The sequence below is a fragment of the Piliocolobus tephrosceles genome, chromosome 11 (genome assembly GCF_002776525.5).
Source record: "Piliocolobus tephrosceles isolate RC106 chromosome 11, ASM277652v3, whole genome shotgun sequence".
NCBI classification, from domain to species: Eukaryota; Metazoa; Chordata; class Mammalia; order Primates; family Cercopithecidae; genus Piliocolobus; species Piliocolobus tephrosceles.
The window spans coordinates 116,489,268-116,514,329 of record NC_045444.1 but is presented as its reverse complement, the minus strand read 5'-3'; the positions used below and the strand labels follow the sequence as shown (position 1 = coordinate 116,514,329).

At 42.2% G+C, this 25,062-nt stretch overlaps 1 protein-coding gene across 3 annotated transcripts in view; it reads left to right on the top strand.

Annotated features, from left to right (window-relative positions):
- SLC16A14 (solute carrier family 16 member 14) overlaps positions 1-20,400 on the top strand; it is a 36,185-nt gene extending 15,785 nt beyond the window's left edge. For all 3 annotated transcript variants that reach the window (XM_023193928.2, XM_023193929.2, XM_023193930.2), the window contains 3 exons: positions 4,892-5,035; positions 8,379-9,356; positions 17,393-20,400. In XM_023193928.2, the coding sequence (XP_023049696.1) occupies positions 4,892-5,035; positions 8,379-9,356; positions 17,393-17,544 (1,274 nt within the window). In that variant the 3' untranslated portion in view covers positions 17,545-20,400. The remainder of the gene's footprint in view (positions 1-4,891; positions 5,036-8,378; positions 9,357-17,392) is intronic.
- The last annotated feature ends 4,662 nt before the right edge of the window (positions 20,401-25,062 follow it).

Sequence of the window (25,062 nt, the reverse complement as noted above, 5' to 3'; positions counted from 1 at the left end):
CATCTGCTTAAGAATAAAAGGAAAGGCAGTTGCTTGCATGAGTCAGCTTTCAGCTTAATTTTTTTCTTTTGGCAGAGTGAATTGGGGTGCCAAGTTTGTATTTTCCTTTGACAGTGTCTACAGCAGCCTTTGTGATGATTGCTCTCTGAATAATTCTTGGTGGATGCCTTATCGTTGGGGGAATCCACAGGCTACACAAGATAAATTACTTGCTACATCATTTTAGAGCAGTGATTGTCCATCTTGATTGCACATCAGATCCACCTGGGGAGCTTTACGCTCCCCCCCCCCCACCCCGTGCTCAGGCTGCAGCTGGGATGGGCTCCAAGTATCAGGATTTATTTTAAGCTCCTTAGCGACACCACTGTTCAGCTAAGGCAGACAGTCATTGATTTAGAGGCTCCTAACTCTTTACTCTGGTGAGGGGTTACCCTAAGAGACCTGGAGTTCAAAGAATTACCTACTTCCATCCCCGAGCACTGCCAAGGCTCACCTGTGATTGCTCCTCTCTTCACCGGCGCTTTTTCCCCCCATCAGCTGCCAGGATGGGTCAATAAAATATAACTTCCTGAGGGTGTTCCCCACAGCAATGGGACACTTTTTGTTTGAGATGAAGTCTCACTCTGTCATCCAGGCTGGAGTGCAGTGGCGCAATCTCAGCTCACTGCAACCTCTGCTGCCCAGGTTCAAGCGATTATCCTACCTCAGCCTCATGAGTAGCTGGGATTACAGGCGCCCGCCACTGCACCTGGCTAATTTTTGTAGTTCCAGGCCGGTCTTGAACTCCTGACCTCATGATCCACCCGCCTCGGCCTCCCAAAGTACTAAGATGACAGGTGTGAACCACCACACCCGGTTGGGACACTTTATTACAGTGGGAAATGGTCCAAGATTCAGATTCCTTCTGAAAATGAAAAAGTCAGATAATCTGGATAATCTCATCCCAAAACACTGAATTACTCTATAAAAGTGTGAGTCATGGTCAAAGAATTGTATCTCAATTGTATGATTCCCCCTTCTCCTTAGATTGTGTGGGAACTTCTTTTATTTTCTTGAAATGGTTTGATTTTGGCAATGCTAGTGAACCATCAGTAAACAATGTGTAGAAAATGAAACTGAGCCAGCGCAGTGGCTCATGCCTGTAATCCCAGCACTTTTGGAGGCTGAGGCGGGTGGATCACCTGAGGTCAGGGGTTCAAGACTAGCCTGGCCAACATGGAGAAGCCCCGTCTCTATTAAAAATACAAAAAACTGGCTGGGCGCTGTGGCTCACACCTGTAATCCCAGCACTTTGGGAGGCTGAGGCACGTGGATCACCTGAGGTCGGGAGTTCAAGACCAGCCTGACCAACATGGAGAAACCCCGTCTCTAGTAAAAATACAAAATTAGCAAGGGTGGTGGTGCATGCACACCTGTAATCCCAGCTACTCGGGAGGCTGGGACAGGAGAATCACTTGAACCCAGGAAGCGGAGGTTGCGGTGAGCAGAGGTCGTGCCATTTCACTCCAGCCTGGGCAAAAAGAGCGAAACTCCGTCTCAAAAAAAAATAAAATTAGCTGGGCATGGTGGCAAGCACCTGTAATCCCAGCTACTCAGGAGGCTGAGGTAGGAGAATCACTTGAACCCAGCAGGCAGAGGTTACAGTAAGCCAAAATGGTGCCATTGCATTCCAGCCTGGGCAACAAGAGTGAAACTCCATCTCAAAAAAGAAAGAAAGAAAGAAAAGAAAGGAAAGAAAAGAAGAAAGAGAAAGAGAGAGATATAAAAGAAGGAAGGAAGGAAGGAAGGAAGGAAGGAAGGAAGGAAGGAAGGAAGGAAGGAAGGAAGGACGGGAGGGAGGGAGGGAACTGAGAGTCAAAGAGCTTGAGTTTTTTTTTTTTTTTTTTTTAAATGTACATATATTTTATAACCATGGAGAAGTCACAGCATTTCTGGGTCTCGCTATGCTCATCTGCAAAACATAAATGACTGAAGCCCCAGCATGTGAGAGTCGATTGAGTTGATAACAGTGTCTGGCTGTTTAGTTAATGTTTTTAGCAGTCAAATAGTTATACTTTTTTTAATTTATCAAATTCCTCCAGACATGAATATTTGCACTGAGTTTGGAATTTTCTCCTATTTTTTTTCTTTTTTCTCAAACGCCTTTGTAATGTAATGTTTCATAAAGCACCTCAGAAAAATTTGCTTCTGGGCCCTTTCTGTGAAGTGGAAAACATGATTATGCTACTGAACTGTGATCTGCTGACCTTTCAAAGGGCTATAAACAGCAAACTGACAAGTCATGCATTTTTCTCTTTTTTACCCACTCATCCAAGCTAGGCGTAGTCAAGTAACCATGGGTTTAAAAAATCAAAAATAAAAATGTGTAAAGAAATCAAACAAGTGTGTCTAACTTATGGTATGTGAATTTCATTTAACCCCAGTCATTCCATCAGATTTTTTATCAATGCATTTATTTTATATATTATTTCTATAATGTGCATATTTAATAACAAATAACATTTATATAAAGTATGTTTAATATATTAAGTCTAGGCCGGGCACGGTGGCTCACGCCTGTAATCCCAGCACTTTGGGAGGCTGAGATGGGTGGATCATGAGGTCAGGAGATCAAGACCATCCTGGCTAACATGGTGAAACCCCGTCTCTACTAAAAATACAAAAAAAAAAAAATTAGCCACGCGTGGTGGCGGGTGCCTGTAGTCCCAGCTACAAGGGAGGCTGAGGCAGGAGAATGGAGTGAACCCGGGGAGCGGAGCTTGCAGTGAGCCGAGATCGCGTCACTACACTCCAGCCTGGGCGACAGAGCGAGACTCCGTCTCAAAAAAAAAAAAAAAATATATATATATATATATATATAAAGTCTAGTCTAAGAAGTTAATTTACTGAATTATTTCCTGTAATGCAACAGAGTTAATTAAATTAATAAGTCTTTACCTTCATAGTTTTTAGGATTAGGCACCCACAAAACCACTAGACAAAATAAACTCATTAGCAGACTCTACCCAAATATACACATGAATATAGTTAGAACTTTAAAGGAAACTTTTAGTTTAAGCCAAAAGGGAAGCTCTTTAGAGTTAAACAAGTTTTTAACATAGTTCATCTGCATATAAGGTTTCATAACTTTGTAAAGTAATGATCAAAAATAGGATGATGATTAAAATATGCCATCTTACTGAATATTGAATACTAGCTCATATAAATCAGGATCCTATTTGAACTAGGAATCATTGATCACAGGATAAGCATTCAGTTCCAGTGACATCAGAAATTACCACAAAATCAGGAAGAGAACAAAGAAGGTTGACAATTAAGAACTAGAAAGTCAGCCAGGTGCCATGGCTCAAGCCTGTAATCCCAGCACTTTGGGAGGCCAAGGCAGACAGATCGCTTGAGCCTAGAAATTCTAGACCAGCCTGAACAACACAGAGAAACCCTATCTCTATAAAAAATACAAAATTATCAGGACATGATAGCACAAGCCTGTGGGTCCAGCTACTCACAAGGCTGAGATGGGAGGATCACTTGATCCCAGGGAGGTCAAGGCTGCACTGAGCCGTGATCACACCACTGAACTCTAGCTTGGGTGACACAGTGAGACCCTGTATCAAAACAAAAACAAAAACAAGAAAACAGAACAAAACTAGAAAGTCAGCGGAAAGGAAACCATCAGAATGCATTTCATAAAATACTGTGCTCTTGTGAGTGTTGTCACAACTTACACAATGGAAATGGATTCCCGAATCTCCATAGCCTGATAGGTCTTGTCAGAGACTGTGCACACCAGCCGGGACGGGAGTCTGTATGAAGTGATGACAACTAGTTCTTTTCAGCTTGGTTTCAATCTGGGTATCCTCATGAACACAGGCTATTAGTTTTCTGCCTGAAGCACAGGAGTTCTGAAGATTCCCTTCCTGTACTCCCTTTTGGTCTCAGTTTCCTTATCCGCGAAATGGGTATAATGAAGACAGCTTAGTTTACATGGTTGTTGAAACCATTAAATGACATAATTTGTATAAAGCACTTAGCAAAGTGCTCAGTAAATGTTAGCTAATAGATAAATATGGTTATATATATATATATAAAACATATAAGCTTAAGTATATATCTTTCAATAGAAGGAGAAGGCGAACACAATAACCTTCTGTCCATATAAATCCCCAAGTTGCTTCTTGTAATGTATATCTATACACACACACACATAAAGCACTTCTGTATCTTTGAAGCACAGTTTAAAAACCATTGATTGAAGGACCTGATAACAGTTCTTTTTTTCACTCATTATACATAATACATTTTTAATATTTCTATTTTAGTCAAAAACTGGAATTTTTTTTTTTATTTTGAAAGAAGCCAAAGAAATAATGTAAGTGAGGCCAGGTTTAAGACCAGAGGGAAGGACAGAGACTGCAGCAAACTGGAAAGGGTCTGTCCCAGTCAAACAGGCTTAGCCACCGCACAGCTCCAACTAAATTTGGTCCTGTGGGAAGGTAGTCTGTGTTGCCACTGGACTTTTTGTGAATACTCTTAATTTTTAAACATCAGCAACTAATTCCAGACATTTTTTAGACTTTGTATGGGATCGACAAAACGCATCCACAGGCTAGAGATAGCTCCTAGACCACTGGTTTTGTTGTAGACGAAAGAATAAATGTCTATTTATTTCAGGTCTGCCTTTCTTGAAAAACCTAGAACCTTTGCTCTCTGAGGAAATTACTTAAAATCATCTTTGCATGCTACAAATGTTTGGCATATAAAGCAATGGGGGCTTTTTGTTTCATTTAACAGCTCTAGTAACATTTTACTATTTGTCTTCACATGAAGATTTATGAGAAAGAATGAAACTGAAGCGCCTTTAGTCAATTCCTTTTCCAATGCTCTGTGACAGGCCCTTTCATCGGCTTGTTCATTAACACCTGTGGGTGCCGCCAGACTGCGATCATTGGAGGGCTCGTCAATTCCCTGGGCTGGGTGTTGAGTGCCTACGCTGCAAACGTGCATTATCTCTTCATTACTTTTGGAGTGGCAGCTGGTAAGCATGTGGCTTTTTCTAAACTCGATTTTAAATGTTTTATAAGACATCTTGGCAATGGATTTAATTGTGGAGAAAAGAGACACATTAAAACATTCTGTTCTGTTTCCTCTACCCCACTTCACCCCAACCCCTCCCTACACTCCAGGAAATACATTTTAACATTACATTTTAATATGCCTTAAGTGGGGGAAGCCCACCCAGCAACAATACTTGGCCTCCCTAATAGAATCAAATTATATTTCCATGCCTGGTTCTAAATGTCAGTGCTATCTCCAGTGAGGGACAGGAAAAGGAAGGCAGTAATGTTGACTTAGGTGACTAGACCAAAGATTAAGGAAATTACATCGGTGTGGTGTGGGAAATAAACTAAATAATAGGCCAGGGGCAGTAGCTCATGCCTGTAATCCCAACACTTTGGAAGGCCAAGGCGGGCAGATCACTTGAGGCCAGGAGTTCAAGATCAGCCTGGCCAACATGGTGAAACCCCGTCTCTACTAAAAATACAAAAAAAAAAAAAAAACAATTGGCCAAGTGTGGTGGCACATGCCTGTAATCCCAGCTCCTCAGCAGGCTAAGGTATGAGAATAGTTTTAACCCAGGAGGCAGAGGTTGCTGTGAGCCAAGATTTCGCCACTGCACTCCAGCCTGGTTGACCAAGTAAGACTCTATCTCAATAAAAATAATGATAATAAAGCCTCCTGTGTGAAAATAGAAAAGAAAAAAACATAAATAAGTAAACATTAAAAAAACAAAGACTAAGGAAATCAATAACATTCATTTACTCTTTAATAATCATTTGCTCTTTTTTTTTTTTTTTTGAGACCGAGTTTCGCTCTTGTTGCCCAGGCTGGAGTGTGATGGCACAATCTCGGCTCACTGCAACCTCCACCTCCTGGGTTCAAGCAATTCTCCCGCCTCTGTCTCCCAGGTAACTGGGATTACAGGCATGCACCACCATGCCCAGCTAATTTTGTATTTTTAGTAGAGACGGGGTTTCTCCATGTTGGTCAGGCTGGTCTCAAACTCCCGACCTCAGGTGATCCGCCCGCCTCAGCCTCCCAAAGTGCTGGGATTACAGGCATGAGCCACAGCACCCGGCCTTATAATCATTTACTCTTTTAGCCCTGTTCAAATTCATAAAATAGCATAAACCACACATATATGTAGGGACTAAGAAGCAAATCTAGAGTACAGTTAGTTTGTCATTCCCCGGTGAAGAGGTTAATATTGGCTGCCAGGTACCACAATCTGCATATCCATTATGCAAAATATATTCGCAGCCACAATTTCCTTTATCAACAGGTAGTGTGATTCACACAGATGAGTAATTACTTGTACAATTGCATTTTAAATAAACTGAATCTCCAGTTTGACATTCTTTTTTTTTTTTTTTTTTGAGGTGGAGTCTCGCTCTGTCGCCCAGGTTGGAGAGCAGTGGCTGGATCTCAGCTCACTGCAAGCTCTGCCTCCGGGGTTTACGCCATTCTCCTGCCTCAGCCTCCCGAGTAGCTGGGACTACAGGCGCCCGCCACCTCGCCCAGCTAGTTTTTTGTATTTTTTAGTAGAAACGGGGTTTCACCGGGTTAGCCAGGATGGTCTCCATCTCCTGACCTCGTGATCCGCCCGTCTCGGCCTCCCAAAGTGCTGGGATTACAGGCTTGAGCCACCGTGCCAGGCCCAGTTTGACATTCTTTTTGAGTACAGAGCTACAATGAATGTGTTAGCATAAGAGTTAAAAGTTAGCTTGGAATTCTGGCTTTTCTTTTTTCATTGCTATTATCTGTGTGACTTTGGGCAAGTTATTTAACCTACTTACACCTCAGTTTCCTTATCTGCAAAATGGGTATAATGAAGAGCTTAGTTTACATGGTTGTTGAAACCACTAAATGACATAATTTGTATAAAGCACTAAGCAAAGTGCTCAGTAAATGTTAGCTAATAGGTCAATGTGATTTTATATATATATATACACACACACACATATATAAAAAACATATAAGTTCAAGTATGTATCTTTTGATAGGAGGAGAAAGTGAACATAATAACCTACTGTCCATATAAATCCCAAGTTGCTTCTTATAATATATATCTATACACATACACACATAAAGCACTTCTGTATCCTCTGAAGCATAGTTTAAAAACCATTGATTGAAGGACCTGATAACAGTTCTTTTTTTCCCTCATTATACATAATACATTTTTAGTATTTCTATTTTAGTCATAATTGACGATGGTAAATATTTGTGGAGTCAAATGTGATGTTCTGATACATGTATATATTGTAGAATGATTGAATAAGGCTAATTGACATATCCATCACCTCACATGCTTGTGATGAGAACACTGAAAATCTACATTTAGCAATTTGAAAAATATACAATACATTATGACTAAGTACAGTCACCATATTGTGCAATAGATCACTAGAACACATTCCTCTGGTGAAAACGGTTCTTTAAAAGTGTCAGATGTTGGCCAGGAGCGGTGGCTCACACCTGTAATCCCAGCACGTTGAGAGTCCAAAGCAGGTGAATCGCATGAGCCAAGGTGTTTGAGACCAGCTTGGGCAACATGGTGAAACCACGTGTCTACAAAAAACACAAAAATTAGCCACACGCGGTGAGAGTCCCAGCTACTTGGGAGACTGAGATGGGAGGATCATCTGAGCCTGCGGAGTTCGAGGATGCCATGAGCTGTGATTGCACCACTGCATTCCAGCCTGGGCAACAGAGTGAGTCCCTGTCTCAAAGAAAAAAAAAGTCAGATATTTTCCCTGAGTACATTAGAAACTCTTCCCTATAATCGTCCAATGAATAGGGCTAGCACTGGGGTTTTTGTGTTATAGGTGAGGAAATAAACACTCCTTTTGCTGAGACTAAGGAGCCAGGTTGGGGTCTCTGGACACATAGTGCAATCAGGGGAGGCTTAAGACGGCAGAGATCCTCAGAGAAGCCATTCATTCTCCCAGCAACTTGCTAAACACATGCTGTCTGTTCTGGGCAGTCCTGGGCATACCAGTGGTGAAAATACATTGTCTTGCCTGCCTGAAGCTTATATTTTTCTGATGTGAGAATGCGGCTCCATTTTGTTATTGGAGGAACTTGTGCCGCAAAGCCTGTTGGGAAAAATGGCGGGCTAGAAACCTGCTTGGCTGGATGGTCTTTCTGCCGCTTATCCCTGGGGGCTGCTTTTTAAATAATCACTGTTACAGCTTTGTCAGAAATAAACAAGCGTAAATAGATGCTAATTAAGGAAATGCAAGTGATCTTTGCTGCAAATTCTGGATATGGCCACTGACGTTGCACCGTGTCTTTTCTTCCCCTGTCGGCCTGTGCAGGCCTGGGCAGCGGGATGGCCTACCTGCCAGCGGTGGTCATGGTGGGCAGGTATTTCCAGAAGAGACGCGCCCTCGCCCAGGGCCTCAGCACCACGGGAACCGGATTCGGTACGTTCCTGATGACTGTGCTGCTGAAGTACCTGTGCGCAGAGTACGGCTGGAGGAATGCCATGCTGATCCAAGGTGCCGTTTCCTTAAACCTGTGTGTGTGTGGGGCGCTCATGAGGCCCCTCTCTCCTGGGAGAAACCCAAACGACCCAGGAGAGAAAGATCTGCGCGTCCTGCCGGCGCACTCCACGGAATCTGTGAAGTCAGCTGGACAGCAGGGAAGAACAGAAGAGAAGGATGGTGGGCCCGGGAACGAGGAGACCCTCGGCGACCTGCAAGCCCAGGAGTGCCCCGATCGGGCCGGGCACAGGAAGAATATGTGGGCTCTCCGGATTCTGAAGACGGTCAGCTGGCTCACCATGAGAGTCAGGAAGGGCTTCGAGGACTGGTACTCGGGCTACTTTGGGACAGCCTCTCTATTTACCAATCGAATGTTTGTAGCCTTTATTTTCTGGGCTTTGTTTGCATACAGCAGCTTTGTCATCCCCTTCATTCACCTCCCAGAAATCGTCAATTTGTATAACTTATCGGAGCAAAACGACATTTTCCCTCTGACGTCAATTATAGCAATAGTTCACATCTTCGGAAAAGTGATCCTGGGCGTCATAGCCGACTTACCTTGCATCAGTGTTTGGAACGTCTTCCTGTTGGCCAACTTCACCCTTGTCCTCAGTATTTTTATTCTGCCGCTGATGCACACGTACGCTGGCCTGGCGGTCATCTGCGCACTGATAGGGTTTTCCAGTGGTTATTTCTCCCTAATGCCTGTAGTGACTGAAGACTTGGTTGGCATTGAACACCTGGCCAATGCCTACGGCATCATCATCTGTGCTAATGGCATCTCTGCGTTGCTGGGACCACCTTTTGCAGGTAAACTGTGTGAGGTTTTAAGAGCTCAGAGTGCATGTGGATATGGTGTGTTCCGTTATAAAGTCCAAGATAAGAAGGAGGTTTCCATTTGTGCACATGCTCCTTTTATCTTCCCATTCCTGCCCCCTAATTTCTGATTTATACATTTGAGCAAGTTAAAGGCTATTCTTTCTTTTCTTTTCTTTTTTTCTTTTCTTTTTTTTTTGAGATGGAGTCTTGCTCTATCGCCCCAACTGGAGTGCAGTGGTGCTATCTCAGCTCACTGCAACCTCTGCCTCCCAGGTCCAAGCGATTCTCCTGCCTCAGCCTCCCAAGTAGCTGGAATTACAGGTGCACACCACCATGCCCGGCTAATTTTTTATGTTTTTGGTAGAGATGGGGTTTCACCATGTTGGCCAGGCTGGCCTCGAACTTCTGACCTCAAGTGATCCACCCACCTCGGCCTCCCAAAGTGCTGGGATTACAGGCGTGAGCCACCGTGCCCAGCCAAGGCCATTCTTTTATGTAGAATGTAGATGAAATGTAGATGAACTTTTGATCCTATCCACATGATAAGGCAGTCAGGCTGGTAGAGTGAGGAAATAAAGCGGATGGGTTGATGGAATACTGCTGGGCTCCTTACCCATTTGAAGAAGGTGGCCTCTGGGCAGTTCCAGCTGATTTCTGTCACCAAGAAATACTGAGAATTGTTGCCAGATCTTCTGGGTGTTGTTTCTCCCCAAAGGGAAGCTAAGAATCTGTACTATTAGGTAGCACTAACAGATTTCCAAAACACCATGTGGCAGGTGACAAAACACATCCATGGACTCAATCCAGCCCTACCTTCGCTTCCTATTGTTGCTGTAATAAGTTGCCAGAAACTTATGGTGGCTTAAAACAATACAGATTGGCCAGACGTGGTAGCTCACACCTGTAATTCCAGTACTTTGGGAGGCCGAGGCAGGAGGATCACTTGAACCCAGGAGTTCGAGACCAGCCTGGCCAAGTGAGACCCCATCTCCACACAGACACACACACATGCATGCATACACACAAGCACGCACACACACACACACACACACACACAAATACAGATTTATTATCTTACTGTTCTGGATGTCAGCAGAGCTGAATTCCTTCTTGAGGCTTTAGGGGGGAATTTGTTTCCTTGTCTTTTCCAGCATCTGGAGGCCACTTTCATTCTTTGGCATGTACCCTCTTGCTCCATCTTCTAAGCCAACAGTGTAATGTCTTCCCACCTCTCTCTGATTCGAACTTCCTGCCACCTCCTTTCACTTTTTTTTTTTTTTTTTTTTTTTTTGAGACGGAATCTCCCTCTGTCACCCAAGCTGGAGTGCAGTGGCATGATCTCAGCTCACTGCAACCTCCACCTTCTGGGTTCAAGCAAGTCTCCTGCCTCAGCCCCCTGAGTAGTTGGGATTACAGGCATGCGCCACCACGCCTGGCTAAATTTTTTTGTATTTTTAGTAGAGATGGGGTTTCACCATATTGGCCAGGCTGGTCTCGAACTCCTGACCTTGCGATCCCTCCCACCTCGGCCCCCTGAAGTGCTGGGATTACAGGCGTGAGCCACCATGCCCGGCCACCTCCTTTCACTTATAAGGGTGCCTATGATTACACTGGGCTCACCTGGGGAGATGATCCAGGATCATCTCCCCAGCCCGGGTCCTGAATTAATCACGCCTGCAATGTCCCTTTTGCCCTAATTAGGTCACATATTCATGGGGTCGAGAAATTAGGGATAGGAGCATTCTGCCTACCACAGGCCTGAAGGCCACTAGCTGGCAACATCTAGGATACGATCTCTGTCATGTATTCCCTTCATTTACAAGAGGCAAATTCACCAGAGAACTTGGTATTCGGGCATACCAGAAGCCTTGGGCATCAGGGAATCTTGTGTCTGGGCCAGTGCCTTTGTGGAAAGGCAAGTCAGGTTTGGGCAGGTAGACTCATGCCCCAAGACACCAGCTGCTGGGTGAAGATAACAAGGTCTATCTTCTCTCCAAGAACTGGAGATAGGAGTCTGCATAGCATGGCAAAGGCTGGGGAAGAATGCCAATACAAAGGTGCTCTCTGGTGGTGGCCCTCAGCCAGCCAGCCAGGGCTGGTAGTGATTGTCAGAGCTGCTAGAGGTTTTGTGCAGAGCCTCGAGCTAACCCAGTGGAGCCTCACCTGTTCAGATGTCCCCTCCCCCAGCCACCCCCAAGCACCCTCCTGTCTGGGCCCTACAGGCTCTTTATTCTCATATCCTCTGGCCGGAGTATCTCTCCCCAGTGGGTGAAGGAATCCCATGGGTACAGGACAAAGCCCTCCCTGCCCCTTTTTTCCCAGTCTTTCTATAAGTCATAAAGTCACCTCCTCCCTTAAGACCCCCACTGGCAGAGAGCTTGTGCCAACAAACACGCTTTTAAATCCCCTTGAAATCTAAAGTACAAGAAATCATAGATTTTTGCCTATGCAGCAGACAACACCGGCAGTCGGCTGACTAAAGGTTTAAGGTACAAGAGTCCCCTTAGGAATCCCCAGGGCTACATATAGGGCTCCTCCTGGAGCAAGCTGCTCCTGGTGTCTGCCTGTGCACAGAGATGCAGATGCAGCATTTTTAAGTAAAAATGGCTACAGCAACGGAGCAAACTATATTGGCAGTTGAAAGGTCTAAAATTGCTCACTGATCTCATTATGTAAAATTCTCTGTCAGGTCAGAATGCATTTGATTATAACGTCCTGACAATGATGGTTTAAGCATATTTCTGTCACATAACCAGAAATACAGAGTTCAGGGACTGGAGGGTGTTGGGGCAATGTCTCAGAGATCCTGTTAGCCCTTTCCTCATATTAACTGCCTCATGGTGACATAATGGTTGCTGTATCTCCAGTCACTGCATCATCATTTATAGCAGGGAGAAGGAAGTGGGGAAAGGCTCAGTCCCATCAGAATTCCACTTACATCTGATTGGCCAGAACTATATCACACAGCTAGTTCAAGCTTCAAGGGGAGCTGTGAATGGAGTATTTTGCTTTCCAGTCTCTGTACTAGAAGAAGGAAAGGAGAAAAGAATTGGGATTGGCAGTTCAATCAGTCAGCCAATGGTGCCTGCTAGAGATGTTAAATATCCATTGGAGGTATGGGGACCTAGTAGTTGCTCCTCCGCCCTCTTATTGGAGGTCCTTCAGATCCATTATACGCATAAATGGACTCTGTCACTGATGGTTCTTTGCATAATCCAGGGGTACTTTCTTCAAATGGGCAGGCTAGGGTTGTTTTGTCTTGATCCATCAGATTTCAATGGCAGCGTCACGACACAACTGTGAGGTGTGGCCTGAGTAATTCTCGTAATCAATGTTAGTCAAAGCACCAGAGTTTGCCAGGATAGTTTCCTTATCCCATCCCTGTGGTCCTGTGCTGTCCATTCATCTGCATTCTAGTGAGCTTTCTTGAGTGGAAGAGGGAGGAATGACAAGTAGGGGACAGGGAGTTATACCCACCCCTCAGTCATCAGGTCTTATCTCTTGACTGCTTCGAGGTTCCTCCCTAGAGGTGGGTTCTGTAGTGGAATGGGATCCACCATGGATGACAGAAATCGTTGTGTTAATGGTTGGGAGCCTTCTATGATGCGTATCATATGGTGCTATGGAAACCCCAAAATCAACATTCGGATGTGCCTGTCTAGGCCAGCAAGCTAAAGGGGACTTTCTTTATTTGCATTTGTTGGTTTCTTCATCTTCCATTGAATCCATGCACTAAGGAATGATGAACAACATTCGTTGGCTACCTGCATGATGTTTCATTATTGACTTTCCAGACCAAGGAGCCAACATTGCAATGAGATGCAAGCCACCATTTATGTGCACTGTAGGCTCAGAGCGACTGGCAACATGAGTGACTAAATGACCACATTACACTCTTGCTAGAAATTCGAAGTGCACTAGAAATTATTGCTTAGCTGGGTTTGCTGCAAGGAAAATTACTGTTCACATTTCCTTTTTTTAAAAAAAAAAAGTTTCAAGAATGTACAATCAGAGATATTGAACAGACATTTCAACCATGTCCTTCAGCAGCATGGACTTCTTGATCTAATTTATTTATAATATTGTTGGGCGTTTTGTTCAATCCCTTTAAAGATATAATATAGGCCGGGTGCGGTGGCTCATGCCTGTAATCCCAGCACTTTGAGAGGCTGAGGTGGGCGGATCACCTGAGGTCAGGAGTTGGAGACAGCCTGGCCAACATGGTGAAACCTCATCTCTACAAAAATACAAAAATTAGGCACCTGTAATCCCAGCTACGTGAGAGGCTGAGGCAGTAGAATTGCTTGAATCTGGGAGACGGAGGTTACAGTGAGTCAAGATCACGCCACTGCACTCCAGCCTGGATGTCAAGAGCAAGACTCTGTCTCAAAATTAAAATAAAATAAAATACAAAATTATGTAATAGTAGTACATACTTTCCTAGATGTTTCAGTGTATAATATGGCAAAACCTCAGCCATCAGATTTGACTGACCAATATTCCACACACATCTCTTCCAGTCACATAAAATCTAACACCTTAATAATTTGCAATGTTCTCCACCAAAAGCCGGGGCCCTTATTTAATTAATAAGAAAAACAGCATTACTTATTTGACAGACTCAAATGAAAAGAAAATGTACTTTAATAGGGAACCAGATTTTACTTTGAAGCTATAGGTTTGAATTGGTGCTTGGATGAGGGTTGCCAAGAATCCTGGGTTGCCAAGAATCCCAGGTTCCAAACCCAGGAACTGAGGTCAGACCTCCAGGAGGGGTGGTGAAGGATGCATGAGGAAGGCAGCTTGTGGGAACTGTCTTCTCTCTGAAAAAGTTGTGTCAATATGTGCTGAGGGTCAAAGCTCCTGGTAGAGTCCTGTCTCTCTTGACCTGCTTTACATCTCACTGGGTTTGAATTCAAACTAGCAGAAATATTAAAACAGGCACCAAAGGGAGATGGCAGGATCCAGAGTTATTTATAAATAAATCCTAAGATTGGAGAAAACCTATGGGATTAACTTAACATGAAAGTTAGGACTACTCCTACAGTTTCTGCTATGTTAAATTGTTCAGTAAAGTTGGGTGTGCTTTTTTTAAAAAAAAAAACTGACATGAGTTACACTTGAAGCTTGGGCATGTGGAGATGCTTTTACAAATGTTTATATTTTTAGAGGAAAAAGGGCCATTAAAAATAATAATAATAATGAATTTGGCCAGGTGCGGTGGCTCACGCCTGTAATCCCAGCACTTTGGAAGGCTGAGGTGGGTGGATTACCTGAGGTCAGGAGTTTGAGATCAGCCTTGCCAACATGGGGAAACCCTGTCTCTATTAAAAATACAAAAATTAGCCGGGCGTGGTGGCACATGCCTGTAATCCCAGCTACTCAGGAGGCTGAGGCAGGAGAATTCTTCAACCCAGGGGGTGAAGGCTGCAGTCAGCCAAGATTGTGCCACTGCACTCCAGCCTGGGTGACAGAGTGAGACTATGTCCCAAATAATAGTAATAATAATAATAATAATAATTCCACCCAGAAGGGGGAACAGGACATGTTCAAAGAGCCAAGAGAAATGTGTTTGAGATGCTAACAAATTCAGCATGGCTTGTGCTGGGAGAAAGCTAGGCAGGGGCCACATCACAGAACCTGGAGCTTATAATCAACCACTTCCACCAAAAAGCAAATAAATAGTCTGAATGAAATACAGCTTAATTTTCTAGCCACGTAGGATTTTGTCCCATTTCTGAGGTCCATGTTAGGCAGCAATAATAGTTCGACTTGTTTCAGCCATTTGAAACAAAGCATTCAGGTGTTTGTTACTTAGAGTCATCATTCCTGCTCTCAATCACTTGATCATGTGGAAAGCGAGGATTTAGCCGTTAAAATGACCTGGTCAACTTTCATATGGAGATAAGTGGACTATGGGAACCTCATTTGTATTTACTGATTTTTTAAAAATTGTAGATTACAGTTATTCCCATCACGTACTCTGTTGATACAGATCACTCTGCATTATCTGCAAGTGAATTGCTCATTTTGTCCTAATTCACAATTGTCCACAGTTGCCAACTGGTAACACTGAGTAGAAGTTGGGTGTGTTTTGTTTGTAGGTCAGTGTCAATTGCCTTTCCATTCAATTCTGAAGCTGAAGCATTACTTTTGGATTATGTTTAATCTTTTTTGTCCCTCTTGTCTCCAATTATAGATTAAGAAAAGATGATAGAGCATTTTACTGAGCCACTTCTAAAGAGTCAGATTTTTTTTTCATTTCTGTTTTTTACATAAAATAACAAATTCAGAAACTTGGTTTCCTTTTAAAGTAGATCCAAAATTCATACCGTTTAACTTGTTGCTTTTGTAAAAAAGCATTATAAATTTGTATGCTATTGTTTGTTTTTCTTTATGAATGCCTTGACTGATCCCTGTAAATAGATAATCCAGGCATAGTCATCACACACTAGATACAATAAACAAAGAGATAACAGATAACAACCAGGAAGTCGGAAGGACTGGTTTACACCTTTCCTAGTTGCTTTTGTGTGGCTGTTTCTTGATAGGAGAAGTTTAAGTTGCATTTATGCACTCATTTGCCAATTAGTTTTTTTAAAGATGTTTCTGAAAAGTGGCCACGGAATACTATGTTTGATCATAAAATCTTATTTTTTTTATTTCATTTTATTTTTTGAGATGGAGTCTTGCTCTGTTGCCCAGGCTGGAGTGCACGATCTTGGCTCCTCTGCAACCTCTGCCTCCTGGATTCAAGCAATTCTCATGCCTCAGCCTCCTGGGTAGCTGGGATTACAGACATGCACCACTACACCCAGCTAATTTTTGTATTTTTTAGAGACGGGGGTTTTGCCATGTTGGCCAGGCTGGTCTCGAACTCCTGGCTTCATGTGATCTGCCCGCCTTGATCTCCCAAAATGCTGGGATTACAGGTGTGAGTCACTGAGCCTGGCCATTAAATCATTTATATTTTAAGTCTTTGCTAATGTGCTTACTAAAAGGGGAAAATGTGGCATTTTTACCATAAATAAAACTCTTGTATGTAGCTCAATCCACTCAGTTTGCGTAGTTGACTATGTGGGAACCATGACTTGTGACCCATTCTTAGAATTAATCATTGAAATATAGGAAACAGATTTCATAGATTCTGAGACATGTTTTTCTCATATTTCACGTCTGAAATTAGAATGCCTTTTACAAAGTCCTGAGGAAATACTGAGTCATATTTGAATTCACAAGAATATTTATTTTTTACTGATATATAACATAATGGCACATCAGTGTCTTAGAATTCATGAAATATAGTGGTATTTTACAGAATGTCCTAATAAGATGATTATATTAAGCTGTTAAATTATAATATTAAATTATTATTTGAAAATAACATAATTTAGTCAGCATCTATGGCAGTATCTTTGGCAACTTAGAGTTTTATAAATATAAATATTAAAGTTTTGTGACTATAAATGTGAATTTTATAACACCTGAAGATTTTGATTCTTTCTAGAACAGATGTGTGCCCTCAAATACTTCAGAATGAATGAAAGATCAAATGTCTTCTGCCCAGCCTCTTTTGATACACACTGAAAACTTTAGAATCATTTTTGTAGGTTTTAGAAAAATTTGTGTTTGCACTTGTGAAAAAAGAAAATCATTGGATTCGCTTTTCACTACTGGCCTTGTGAGGGCCTTCGAGTGAACCAGAAGTTTCTCCCCATGAGTCAGCCAGGAATTGCTTCAAATGCCTTCCAAAGCAACCAAATGGCTTTATGAATGCAGCCCTCCCCAGGCACGGGGAACGCTGGTGTATAGCACACCCTTAAAAATTGCTAAATGAGAACCAAAAAATATAAAAAACAACAACAAAAAAAAGGAAAAGAAATGGATAAATGAAACATTTTATTGGTATGAAATGACATATAAATTATTTTAGAAACATTTATAGCAGCAATAAATGCCTGCTTTATAGTCTTGACTTTTATTGTATCAACTCCATAACAGTGAATATATTCTTTTTTGTTTTGTAGGGTGGATCTATGACATCACGCAAAAATATGATTTTTCCTTCTACATATGTGGTTTGCTTTACATGATAGGAATACTCTTTTTACTTATTCAGCCGTGCATTCGAATTATAGAACAATCCAGAAGAAAATACATGGATGGTGCACATGTTTAGTATCATGTAATGTTCCGCGTAGGTTTCATTGTAATACTCATGCCTACCTCACATGGTTGCTGTGAGGCACCTATGACAGGACGTGGGAAAGCATTTTGTATAGTAACTGGCACTGTCATTTGTAAATGCCATTGTCACAGCCTCATTTGTAAGCAGCACTGCCTCCCTGTTTGGGGAGATGCAATGCTGGAAGGTATTAAGGACTACATACATTCTAGAGATGACAGTGTTGTTCAAAGACAGCCTAGTAAATAATTGGTAGAAATACCCTTATCAAAATCATTCTCTTGTCATCTACTGGAACTAGGTTTTTAAATATAGCTTTTAAAACAAACACAGGGAATAAAAGCTTTTCAACTCAACCACTTCTTTGTAAGACAAAACCGAAGTATCTGTGTGCTTCCAGAAAGCTTCCAGATAAATGGGTTTCAAGCACAAGAATATGACTAGATTTCAGAAATTAATTATTACAGGGAGCTATTGATCTACTAGCATCAAACAAAGGCAAGCTCTAATTCCACAGGTAATACAATTTAGTACAATTAAAGAAACACAGCTTGTATTTTTATGAGGGAATTCTGCAGCTAGGGATCGGGCTTCATAAATCCTCCTCTAAAAGAAGACATTTGCCATTAATCTTAATTCACTGTTATCCAGTTATAAATGAAATCTTGAGATAAAACCTTAACAAAGAAATAACAGTAATGATTTCCTTAGCAGAAGCCGGATTTGTACGCACAACATTAAATAAAGGGCTACAATTCAAGCACTTTTATTCATATCATTGGCCTCCTAGATGATAAACATGATCTGGGGCCTGTAATATTTTTTCTGAGTTTCTTCTGCCCAAAAAATGTAATATAGAACTAATTGCTAACTGACAAATAAAGTTAATAGTTAAATCATCTCCAAGGAATGTTGCTAATCCAAAATATGTGAGGGTAATAAATGGAATGCCCTTAGTGTAGATGTCTGTGCCACACCTGACATTGGAGGAGTGATAACAAATAGCCTATCTGTAGACTCTCATGTTGTTATATAGACCATTCATTTGCCTGAGCGTGGCACAGTTTTAAAAATAGTTCTCTTGATTGATTTCATACAGAAGATGACTGTGATCCATGACATCTAATAATACCCTTTCTTTATCTGAGATGTCTATTTTTCTAAGCCAAACTTTTTCAGACTGTAGAATGTTCTTCCCAGATCGTTTGAAATTTCCGACTGCCTTAGTTGTTTACAGATAGTTTAAATCTATTTAAATTTCTACTCACAATTTGATCATCACACCCACACAAATCCTTGAATATCATTGCCAGTGTCTTAGGTCAAATTTATCTAAAGTGAATATAGCCCATTCTCAATTATCATTGACAATTAGAGGCAGGAATGCTACTAGGAATTGCAAGCAAACAATGTCAGCCCAAGCGTAATTGTAGCCAGCAGTTTCAGTTATACTCAACCATACCCTTCTGAGCTGTTAACAAGGCATTCAATGGACAAGTTCTCTTTTTGTTCCATCTCCATTATTCCTGCTCTGATGTCTAGTGGGAGGGGTCGTATCATGAAAGGACCACCAAAATAATAAAAGGCAGCTAATGGAAAGGAGAAACAAAAACATGGTTAATATATACACTCAATATTACCTCCAATGACTCGGGAATTGCCTGCACATTCTTATAGACAACAGATTGCATGTCATAGTCCATTTGGTTCAACACAACAACCTATGTGTTACCATTACAGCTTTGGCTGCTATTAAAGAATCCAGCTCTCTATTTTGATAAAGACAGTCTTAAAGCTGAGGCATTGCTCCCTCCTCTATCTCTCTCTATGTAATTTGCCATAGAATTATGATGATTAGATTGAAACACATGTTATATGTTTTAAAAACTACATTGCTTCATTACTTTCATTTTCCGACAACATCAAATTAACAAGAGGCAGTGTTAAATATTTTAAATGGTGCTATAGCCAATGTATTTGGATGCTTGCACTGCTGGTTGTGTATCATCAATATAAACATTTTATCCAATGACTCGACTTTAATTACATCTAAGTTAGACTTGCTCACGTTCAGTTTGTACAGTTGTGTGTTGACTTACTTGTTTGGACGAACCGAGGCAAGACGGTGCACTTCCGGGTTCTTCATCCCCGCCCCCAACTCTTCCCCCGCGCGCGAAAATGCAGCCGGCGCCCAGGGAGGGTGCAGACCAACTGGGCATGCGCCAGGTGACGTCAATCTGAAGAGACCAAGATTTACCTGGTCGCACCTGCGGAACGCCCCTGACACGCCCATGCCCCACCTATTGCCCTCCCACTCCTAGAAAAGCCACTCTCCGCCACTGAGCCACGCGGTCCTCTCACAGCCGCAGTCCTGTCGGGATGTCGGGACTGTGGGAAGTCCGTCCCAGAGCCCCACGGGGGGACTCTGCCGGCCTCCTTCGCCGGAGGCCGACAGACTTCTCCCGCACACCTTAGGTTACCAAAATAAATGTGCAGTTTTGCGCCTGACCTTTGCCTACTTGCTGGTTCTTTTGCTCGCTCTGGTGGTCTTAGAAAAACAAGACATTACTATGTTTTTGAAAGTGGCGACTTCTACCAAATGAGTAGAAGTTCCCATTGTCAAAAAAAAAAGAGACCTGCTTGCAGTATTCATGTTGACAACAGAGTAAAAGAGAATATTGTAAAGAATTACTGCAAATATTTCCTGTTTGTTATTTGCCGTTCTTTGAAGATATTATAAAAGGTTAATTGTATATTTATATCATGTGCTTTATCATTTTCCCCTCATGTATCCAAGTAATTTTTATTTACATACAACTAAATAAATGTTGTCCTCTTTGAAGACGGTCAGTGAGTTTTTGTATAACATTTCTATTTTGTTGGCCTCGCAGAGAACACTCCTAAAATGTAGGTGGTAATTATTTGTTTCATTCTTTCCCCTGAAAAACTATTTCTCTAGGTGTGTTCACAAACCACGTGGACAGAATCACTTAGAATGATTGTGAAAAGTGCTGAGTCTAAGTATTAAATTTAAAATGCACACATCTTTGAATCCAGCAATTGCATTTCTAACATCATTTTCTACATATGAACACAGACTAATATGTAAGGATTTTTTGTTTATCATTTGTTATATAAAAGACTGGGCTGGGTGCAGGCGGTTCATGAGATCAGGAGATCGAGACCATCCTGGCCAATATGGTGAAACCCCGTCTCTACTAAAATACAAAAAATTAGAGGGGCATGGTGGCATGCACCTGTTGTCCCAGCTACTCGGGAGGCTGAGGCAAGGGAATCGCTTGAACCCGGGAGGTGGAGGTTGCAGTGAGCTGAGATTGCGCCACTGCACTCCAGCCTGGCAACAGAGCAAGACTCTGTCTCAAATTTTAAAAAATGAAAAAATAAAAGACTGGAAATAATGTAAATGTCTACCAGTAGATAACCATTAAAGTATAGTATAACTGTTAAAGTACAGTATAAAGTATTTTAAAGTATAGACCTATAATAATACAGTAGAATTTGTAGAATTATTAAACAAAAAAGGCATATCTATATGTAGAATTTGGAAACAGTCTGAAGATATAGTGCTTAAAAAAAAAAAAAAAAAGCAAGATAGGCTGGGCGTGGTGGCTCACACCTGTAATCCCAGCACTTTGGGAGGCCAAGGGGGACAGATCACTTTGAGCTCAGGAGTTCGAGACCAGCCTGGGCAACATAGCAAAACCCCGTCTCTATTAAAAATACAAAAATTAGCTGGACATGATGGTGGGCACCGGTAATCCCAGCTACTCAGGAGGCTGAGGCAGAAGAATCGTTTGAACCCAGGAGGTGGATTGCACCATTGCACTCCAGCCTGGGCGACAGAGCAAGACTCTGTCTCGAGAGAACAAAAAAGGCAAGATAAAGCAATGTGTTTAATATGCCCCCAATTATATATTTTCATTACCAAAAAAAAAAGTCATTCATATATATAATAGGCTTAGACATGAATTGAAAATTTTTTTCAATTGCTGGGAAGAAACATAAAGAAGCATAAGAAAACATTAGCAGTTGTTGGCTCCAGGAAAGAAAATCTGTGGACTAAGGTAGGTCTGATTTTTTTTTTTCTTATATCCATAATGCTTTTTCAATTTAAAACTTGTATCCAAAATTATTTTGAATGCAGATTCCTGGGCCTACTTAAAACCTGGAGAATTAGGAATGGGACCAGTAAATCTTCCTTTTAGATATGCTTCTCAGTTAATTCTTGTGCATATTAAAATTGCACACCCATTCTTAACATATTTAAGGGCAAAATATTCCAATGAATTTCAAATACTTGTCCTGAACCTCTCTCGTTATTTCCTTTTATACAGCATTCTGGTCAATTACTATCTATGAAGCCTTCACAGTGTATAATCTTTTACTCGGTCCTTTTCCAATCAGCAAATGTGGACTGGGGCTCTATAGGAGCAAGGCAGGCTAATGCAGAGCCCCTGCCCTCAAGCAGCCTGCATGAACAAGTAACCAATACTCCAGCACAGGAAGAATGATAACAAAGCCAAGGGAAATGAATCCTGATGTGTTTAAATGAAACTATAGCCGGGCGTGGTGGCTCACGCCTATAATCCCAGCACTTTGGGAGGCTGAGGTGGCTGGATCCCCTGGCCAAGGTGGCTGGATCACCTGAAGTCAGGAGTTCAAGACCAGCTTGGTCAACATGATGAAACCTCATCTCTACTAAAAATACAACAAATAGCCAGGCATGTTGGCGTGTGACTGTAATCCCAGCTACCTGGAAGGCTGAGGCAGGGGAGTCGCTGGAACCCAGGAGGCAGAGGCTGCAGTGAGCCGAGATCATGCCAATGCAGTCCAGCCTGGGCGACAGAGCGAGACTCCATCTCAAAAACAAACAAAAAAAGATGTAATAAATAACATGAAAGAAGGAGGGCTGGGTGTGGTGACTCATGCCTGTAATATCAGCACTTTGGGAGGCAGAGGCTTGAGCCCAGGAGTTTGAGACCAGCCCAGGTAACATGGTGAGACTCTGTCTCTACGAAAAAGTTTAAAAAGTTAGCTGGGTGTTGTGGTGTGCACCTGTAGTCCCAGCTACTTTGGAGGCTGAGGTGGGAGAACTACCTGAGTCCAGGAGTTCAAAGCTGCAGTTCATGAGCTGGGATCGCATCGCTGCACTCCTGCCTGAGTGACAGAGTGAGACTCCATCTAAAAAAAAATAAGTAGAAAAGTTCAATAAAACAATTAAAGAACTAAAGAACTGGCCGGGCGCGGTGGCTCAAGCCTGTAATCCCAGCACTTTGGGAGGCCGAGACGGGCGGATCACGAGGTCAGGAGATCGAGACCATCCTGGCTAACACGGTGAAACCCCGTCTCTACTAAAAAAAATACAAAAAACTAGCCGGGCGAGGTGGCGGGCGCCTGTAGTCCCAGCTACTTGGGAGGCTGAGGCAGGAGAATGGCGTAAACCCGAGGCAGAGCTTGCAGTGAGCTGAGATCCGGCCACTACACTCCAGCCTGGGCGACAGAGCGAGACTCCGTCTCAAAAAAAAAAAAAAAAAAGAACTAAAGAACTTTCACTAGGAATGACCACTTGTCAAATGAAAGATACAGACTACAAGTGCTAGTGTTACAGTTCTGAAACTTGGGTTTCAAACACAAACAGTTTTAAATAGTGATTCCCCTAGACCTCTAATAAACAAATATGCCCCACCATTGGTATGAATTTCAGAAAGAAAAAACCAGGAAACAGGAATGTTTGCTATTAACCCAGCTAAAACTTGATAAAAATATTTTAAGAGCTGTTTAGTCGAAAGTACACTTAATTAAAACCGATATTTAGGCTATATATGTATACGTACATTTATTTGAGTCCTCTGTTCTCTCTGTGACAGCTTCTCAGTCAACTGAATTTCTCTCTTCTGAAACCCCTGCTAACTATATGTGCTCCCTCTGTCTGTTTCTCCTTTTGTTGACATGATTTTTTGCCAAAGATAATGTAAAACCTTCTTGGCCATTTGGAAAACAAGATCTTCTGAAACTGGCTACTCTAGGACTTGTTCTTCCATTTACTACTGTCTCTTCTTCCTCTTGCCACTTTTGACACCAAGAAAACTTCTAGCAGCCCAAGGACCCTTCAGGAACACAGAAAGGACACCACAGACTCCTCCTTTTTGGGTAGGGTACCTCTGTTTTTCCTCAAGGAGCCCCAAGAATTGTGGGTGGACAGGCTCCTCTCAGTCTAAAGCTCTACTCTTTTTTTGTTGTTTATTTTTGATACAGTTGCACTCTGTCACCCAGGCTGCAGTGCAGTAGCATGATCTCGGCTCAAGGCAACCTCTGCCTCCTGGGTTCAAGCGATTCTCCTGCCTCAGCCTCCTGGGTAGCTGGGACTACAGGCACGTGCCACCACACCAGGCTAATTTTTGTATTTTTAGTAGAGATGGGGTTTCACCATATTGGCCAGGCTGGTCTCAAACTCCTGACCTCAAGTGACCCACCTGCCTCGGCATTCCAAAATGCATGCTGGGATTACAGGCATGAGCCACCTCGCCCAGCCTAGCTCTACTCTCTTTTATATTGAACTCCTTGATCTTTTCAGCTTTCAGATGCGTACATGTGTATGTGTATTAGTTATATGTTGTGTCTACGTATATGTATATGTCTATACTTGTGTTTGGATATTGTCTACATAGTATCAAATTGACATAACAATAAATGAGTAATCAAAAATTAAATACATAAGCTCAAATATTTTTCAAGTTCATGTGACTTGAGTAAATCTTTTAGTAAATATGAGTAGTTTAATATTGTTGGTTTAATAAAAACAAATGTCTTCTGACTTATCAGCAAAATATGCATGTATTTAATGTTAAGGTGATTGCTTTTATGATATTTAGATAATATATGATAATATTAATAGCAAAATGGTTAATAGAAAATTTAAGTTGAGATGATGGCTGGATTTGTCTAATGGCTCATGAGACTTTTCCAAACACAGTTGTTAAGAATGAATAAGGCTGGGCATGGTGGCTCATGCCTGTAATCCCAGCACTTTGGGAGGCTGAGGCAGGCAGATCATGAGGTCAGGAATTTGAGACTAGCCTGGCCAATATGGTGAAACCCCATCTCTACTAAAAATACAAAAATTAGCCAGGCGTGGTGGCGCACGCCTGTAGTCCCAGCTACTCGGGAGACTGAGGCAGGAGAATCGCTTGAATCCGGGAGACGGAGGTTGTAGTGAACTGAGATCGCACCACTGACTCCAGCCTGGGTGGCAGAGTGTGACTCCATCTCAAAAAAAAAGAGAATAATTAAAATAAATGTAAATAGGACAAAAGTTTATAAATTGACTTATAATAATTATGTTTTATAATATATTTACTTTAAGAGGTTTCTAGGCTGGGCGTGGTGGCTCACACTGTGATCCCAGCACTTTGGGAGGCCAAGGCAGGCAGATCACTTAAGATCAGGAGTTCGAGACCAGCCTGCCCAACATGGCAAAACCCCGTCTCTAGT